General features: G+C 41.2%; 1 protein-coding gene across 1 annotated transcript; it reads right to left on the bottom strand.

Annotated features, from left to right (window-relative positions):
* Positions 1-1849: 1849 nt before the first annotated feature.
* PATE2 (prostate and testis expressed 2) lies at positions 1850-2462 on the bottom strand. Its single transcript, XM_065883210.1, has 2 exons — positions 2345-2462; positions 1850-1986 (listed from the first exon to the last, which is right to left on the bottom strand). The coding sequence occupies exons 1-2, from the start codon at positions 2460-2462 to the stop codon at positions 1850-1852; spliced, it is 255 nt and encodes an 84-aa protein (XP_065739282.1).
* Positions 2463-7189: the final 4727 nt, after the last annotated feature.

Below are 7189 nucleotides of genomic sequence, written 5' to 3'. Positions count from 1 at the left end.
ATATACAGCCAGAAATAAAAATATGTTGTTTCCCCTAAATGTCCATCGACAGATGAATGGATAAAGAAGATGTGGTACTATACACAATGGAATATTACTCAGCCATTAAACAAAATAAATAATGCCATTTTCAGGAACATGGCATTATCATACTAGAGATTATCATACTAAGAGAAGTCAGAAAAAGAAAGACAAATAACATATGATATCACTTGTATGTGGAATCTAAAATATGACACAAATGAACACATCTATGAAACAGAAACAGACTCACAGATACAGATAACAGACTTGTGGTTGCCAAGGGGGGAGGGGGCTGGGGAAGGGATGGGTTGGGAGTTTGGGATTAGCAGATGCAAACTATTATATATAGGATGGATAAACAACAAGGTCCTACTGTATAGCACAGGGAACTATATTCAATATCCTGGGATAAACCATAATGGAAAAGCATATGAAACAGAACATATATATGTATAACTGAATCACTTTGTTGTACAGCAGAAATTAAAACAACATTGTAAATCGACTATACTTCAATAAAATTTTTAAAAACCTATGTTGCTTCCCTAACTCAAAATATCCATGTTACATTGGCTTTTCCAACCTGCCTATTTTGAAAAAGTTATCTACATGTCTTTCTTCATCCCAGCTAAAATCTCAGATGAGAATTCCTCAGGAAGGATTATATTTTCAGGCGCAGACAAAGGCAGAGAGTACACCAAACTCTTCAAGTAGAGGGGTAATTGTTTTACTGTAAGAATTTCATGTGGCATAGTAAGGGAGAAAAATTATCGTGGAAATCCAGGACCAAGAACTGCAGTAAGTTTCATTCACAAGGGGAGAAATGCCAGGGTTATTCTATAACCCAGGGAAGCTTCACCACCTTGGCCACAGGTGGGTTGTTTCACCACCAATGCTACTCAGTTTCTCTCTGCCTATTTGTTTCATTCCGTGTCACCTGCATCTCTTCCCACCCCCACTAGCTTCTGCTATATCATCCCTTCTGTTTACTCATAACTGCATCTTACATAGGACACTTTGTAACTGGAACACTACCACATGGCATCTCTATACATTCTATTATCTTTTTCACATTCTTATGAGAGAAGACTGACCAGCCATTCTGGCACAAGGTTTCCATTTCCAATTCAATAACCTAGTTCAACCACGTGATACCTGGCTACCTGTCCAGGAAGGGCCATGATAACTCCACCCATACCAAATTGTTTCTCATATCTTAGTTTCCACAAACTGAAATGCCCCTAAAATTTTTCTTGATGCCTCATCCCTTTGCCTGTCCAGTTTTTTCCTGGCCTGAGATTCCTCCTAAGAGCTCTACCAGAGAAAGATGGGGCTCACGTTGCCAGCAAATTGGGAAACTGGAGTTAGTCTTCTTTTATCTCCATAACCCATGGGCAAAAGGAGAGTGCCAGGTGTCAGAGCTAATCAAGAGAGAATCCCAGCCCAGAGGAGTGGGTATGGACAATAAAGTATGATCACAGAATTCCCAAGATGAGATTGGGATTATTTTGACACAAGTCTTTGCATTTCCATATAGGAGATAATAAATAACCAATTTAAAACCCAACACTATTCATGGCAGCACCATCATAAGAAAACCAAAACGCTGTGCGCGGGGATTTGCAAAAATTCCGCCTAGTGCTCCATCACTAATGAGAATCAGTTATCTCCTAGTAGCCTCCTTATGATGGCTACTCTTCACTACCAGCTGGCTTTCTCACTCTCTACCATTGGTTAGAAGTGGAGAGCAAAATACAGGTTTGGGGGAAAAGATAAGGGGGATGGTGAGTTGAAGAATAATCAAAAATCCAGGAGACATGCAGAACTAGACTCCCTCAGGGAGGTTGCAATAGTTTTTATGTTTGCAACAGATGAGCTCTGTCCTCTTTTCAAAACTTAAGAAGTTGATGTCCTCACAGTTGGTCATACACGACAGTTTTGAATAAAAATACATACTCCGCCCTGAGGAGGTGAAAGAGAGGGAATATAACTGTAATGACTCTGTTTTCTCCTACCATATTCCTAGGAATAACCTCTTTTCAGAGACTCAATGATCTTTCTCTAGACCCAAATGAGCTAAAAGACAGAGTCTATCAATTACTGACCCAGAGAGTGGATTTTATTTCCTAACTTATAAGGAACACTCACCTTTCCTTTCCTCAAAGCTGTCTTAAGGAAAAGTCCATCTTTGCCCTACCCTCTGCAGGACCACCCCATCCTCACCCATCCTACTCACCCATGTATTCCATGGACAAAAGCAGGTAACTGTCTCTAAGGGGAAAAGGCGGTTGCTTCTCAGTCACTTTATACCCAACACTACCTTTTCTGGTAAGTAAGTAAATGTTTTCAACAACACAGGTCTGGTGGTACTTCAGGGTGCAGGACCTCGTGCCTTCATAGCATATCCCAAGATGATATTTTTTACATTTATAACACATCGTCGAAGGCTCTGCCAGACACAGAAAGAGGTGCTTAAAGGATGCAGTATGGAGAAGGTTCTCCAGGCCTGGGGGCTTCCCAACAGGAACTTACTATTGACTAGTGGTTCCCAACTTTTCTAGGGACCCTGATCCCTTTGATAATCTTGTGAAAGCTAACTTATACAGACATAAATCAAATACTGTATATAATCTCAAAAGGTTGGAGTTCCTGTAAAATTTATCTATGGTCCCCAAGTAATGAACCCCTTATCTAGCCTAATGATTTTGTCCAGTAATGGGGAAGAGGAAGCAAAGACGGGGACTTTAGCTTCCTTACTCCATGAAATGGACTAAATTGGTCTGGGAGAAGATCAAACTCCTAGGATTCTATAGTAGGAATGGATAACAGCTTTCTTAAAAGATGGAGGGGAAGGTTTACTCCAAAAATGTCACCAATAACCTTTTTACCAAGGACTTTAGACTAGCTGTGGTCATACCTATCAGATGTTCACAAAATTCACCTGTGAAAAGAAGAAGTTTTCCTGTCATAATCGCACATGCATCGGCCAAAGCCCCAAGAGCCAATTCTGGAAATTTCTCCTCCCCCAGCATCTTCCCATCTCTTAATCAACAACCAACCCTTCCTCTGTCTCCAGGACTTATCCTTACTCATGCAGACCAGAAAGACTATGCACAGCAGAAAGAGAACAAACATCCTGGGACTTTGGTCATGCGCAGTTGCCTGTGGAAGGTACTGGTTGATCTCCCCCAGTGTTTTGTCCTTGGGCTATTCAGCTAAATCATATAATCATAAAATTTCAGTGACGAATAGTACCTCAATGTTCCCAGAACCAAGCAAACCACCAACTGGAGTCTCAATGTCCCTAAGGCATCTATTTAAAAATTCTCCTCAATGATGAATATATATATATATATATATATATACACACACACACACATATACACACATATATATATATATACATTCTTTAGTCATTATTGTATAGCTAAGCTTTGTGCTCTGCAAGTCAAATTTTTTCCCCACATTTTAACCTTTCAGGTATTTCAAGACAGGATTTGGACACCTTAGTTCCTTTTAGCTCTCTTCACTAATCTCAGAATAATCTCAGATTTGTCTTTGTCTCACTTAGACTGAAGCACCAGGAATTAAGTTCAGGACTCCAGGTATAGTCTGAATGTGGAAGAAACACTGAGTGTCCCTTCTGTGGTGTAGGAAAGGGACGTTTCAGCAGAAAGGTGAGATGTGCCTAGTTTGCCTTCAGGTGTTATTAACTAATTCATGGATTTTTAAAAGTAAATATTTTCTACACACATACCAAATGCCAACATCATAAAAAGAGAAGTCACCAAGTGAACCAGGCCACTAATCTGTGGCCTCACAAAGACTTGAGTCTAGTTAAGGCGACCACAAGTACATCAAGCACAGTTGGCTATGGGGGCCTAAATGAGAGACATTCAAAGTTGACTGCCTGACCAGGGAAGGCTTCCCTGAAAAAGGGATAGTTGAGCCGGACTTTGAAGGCTAGTGATGTGTTAGTTAGAAGACGTGAATAGGGACAGGCGCCCAAAGGAACAGCAAATGTCAAAATACAGAGATGTCAGGCAACCTGACACACTGGGATGAGAGCTGGTCATGTGGTTCTAGAGACATGGGTGAGCAAGAAACTCAGAGAGATGCACCTTGTTGGAGGTGATGGCATATGGGTAAAGAGAGGGGCTCAAGGGGACAGTGCACTGCACTTGTTGCTGAGATTACTTTGTCCCAAGCACATAAAATGGGATCTCTTGCTCACTATTGTGTAATTGCAAGACATCAATGAAGAGAGTCATTTTTCCCAGGGCTGGAAAAGACGTTAAAGTACCCACTCCTCTGTACCAATACTGAATTCTAGAAAGGACACCTCCCTTTACCCCAAACTTAAGCTTGGTACACACGTGGGTTCAGATCCTGGCTCTGCTGCTTGCCAACGTTGTGACTCTGGGTGAGTTACTGACGTTCAGAATAATTTTCATCATAGGATTGGTATTAGTAGCATTTTAAGGTCTGTGAAGAGAGAAAGCTCATATTTGTTAAGGTCCTGGAAACTATCAAGCACTAACTCCCTGTGCAGTGCTTAAAATTTCAGGAGAAGCCTGGGCCCTTTTGCTAGGGTAGGTGTCAGAAACTGAAGTCACAAGGAGCCACACGCAGGAAAGGGCACCTGACTGCGAGAGGCAATGAGGTGGAGGCTGTAACTGTGGTTTTGGCATCCAAGGGCCAAGAGCCTGGCTGTGAGGATGATGTTGGGAGCATCCTGTCAGGTGTTAAGTTGCAGCAAGGCTTACATTTGGCTTTGGGTATTGGAAAAGATGGAAAGATTAATTACATTGTCTTCTAGAATGAACTTTGAAGACATAGTCAGCTTTAGAACAAACTGTTTAATTTGCTTTGGGTGGGTTAGCAGCTGGGAACTAGCTGAGCTCTGATGCACTGAGACTGGGTGAGAACTGGGTCCCATTCTCATGGCTCAAGCGTGAGGTCACCCATGAGCTGATGATGCTCAGTTTTATATCTCTACCTCAGACCTCTACTTTGAGTTCTAGATTCACATCCACAAATACACATTCTACTTCAGAAGCCTCACACATACCACGAGACATTGTTTACAAGAGAAAATCTGATGGATGAGATACTGTGGTAGGATGAGAAGTAGATCAGAGAACCTCTTGCTTGGGTGGAGGTGCAAAATTCTACAATCCTAACTGAAAATAATCCCATAGAAAAGAGATTCAGAACTCAATGGGCCTTCCAGAAAATATCTGCCAAGGGGCACCTTGAAGGAAGAAGAATAGAAACTGGGCACACTGGGGTTTAACCTAGAATTTTTTCTTCCTTTGCTATGATTCTAGACTCACTCACTTTAAAGAGAGAGAAGAGAAAACAGGTGACAAATAAAGGCTCAGAAGTATGCCTTCTTGATAAGCCTTTGGAAAGTCCTGAAAAATGCTATTTAGTTTCCAACATCTTCTCCTGAAAGATGGAAGAACAGAAAATGAGATTCAAAGACTTCACAATCTTGATTGCCATTCTAGAATCAATTCTTTTCAAAGGAACACATTCCCCCATGTTTAAGGCCTCTCTTCTTAGGCAGAGATGGGTTCCACACTCTGGTCATAGAAAAGGAACACTATACATTTTGTGGCATTTGAGCTAAGACTTTATTTCACCCAATCTTTATCTGATATCTAAAAATGTCATACTTGAGATATTTTGATGAACATATTGTTCCTACAACTAAAGAACATGTCGTTAAAATGAATTCATGAGAGAAGATTCCTATTGCCTCTAGCCAAAGTACATAAGCTCACTGATGGGTTTCAGAGACTGACAGTGCCAGAACTGGTCATAATTTTCCAGTGGTTTACCCATGGTGAACCTTACCTGAGTTAACTTTTGTAGAGACAGATACCTAAAGCATGGGCAAAACTGGCCAGATTCACAATATAAATTTCCTAAAGATCAAGCCATGTGATAATTCTAGAGATGATTTCACAGCCCTACAAAGTAAACAGTCCCTGGCCTTGGAGAACAGATTTCTAGTAAAGTGAAAGAGTTCTGGGCTGAGAATCAGAAATTCTAGGTGGAAGGCCCAGCTTGGTCATAGATTATACACCTTTTCATCTCTTTCACTCTTCATTTTCTCATCCATGAAGTGTGGAGCTAGGTGAGCTTTTTTTTGACTTATTCATTGCTCTGCTCTTACACATGAAATTGTGCCTGGTCCATAAAAGCTCTCAATAAATATTAGTTGAATGTATGAAAAAATCTCCAAGAGGCATTCAATCAAGATGGTTAAAAGTATGGCTTCTGGAACTAGAAAGTCTTGCTCTGAGTACTGGTGCTATAAGTCACTAGATATGTGATCTTGGGTAAGATGCTGGATCTCACCAAGCCTGTTTCCTCCTCTGTGAAACTGGGATAAGAATAATATCAAAGAAGAAAAACAAAAGAAAAAAAAGAATGATAATATCATAACTGCATTAATAATAATTACTATGATGAACAGTATATAAAAAACAAAGTTAACTTCATGTAAGCGCCAACATTTATTAATTATCATTCTCTGCTATGGGGTGGAGAGAGCATGAACTTGAGCTCCCAGAGGAAACCTTGTGTGATTGGTTCTCCTTAGGCATGAATAATCTCTGCCCTATGATGAAGAGGAAGGTTTCTTCTTGTGGCCTAAAGACCTGTGCTTGCATACCCTGGTTTCTTTTCTTCCTGTATAACAGACTTCTCTGTCAGGATGGACAAACACTTCTTGTTGCTCTCATCCGTCTTCTGCTGCATTGCGGGTGAGTCACAGACTTGAGTGGGCTCCAGAGACAGGATCTAGGAAGCCCCATGGAACTCCATATGTGTAGTTGGCGTCCATGCGGGGCTGAGTCTTGACCACGTTTATACGGGAGGGGAGGACAGCCTTCAGAATGCTTCCTGGGCCTCCATGCCAACTTGTCTGCCCTTTTCAACATTCTGCCATTCCCCACCAAGGGCTCAAGCCGCTGTGGCTGCCCCGTCATAGTGCTCCCCACTCTGTCCCTACCATTCCCCATAATCAAAACTCCTAGTGAGATTTTCCTCAGGACATCCTTTCCATTTATAAATCTCTATCCCATCTGCTGAGTCTACAATGAATAATTTTGTAGCTGGTTTTAGTGCTATCAAGGGCTTTTGATGCCCTTAT

Source organism: Phocoena phocoena, chromosome 8 (assembly GCF_963924675.1).
Source record: "Phocoena phocoena chromosome 8, mPhoPho1.1, whole genome shotgun sequence".
NCBI lineage: Eukaryota > Metazoa > Chordata > Mammalia > Artiodactyla > Phocoenidae > Phocoena > Phocoena phocoena.
Note: the sequence above shows the minus strand (reverse complement) of the source record. Positions and strands in the feature narration are given on the sequence as shown.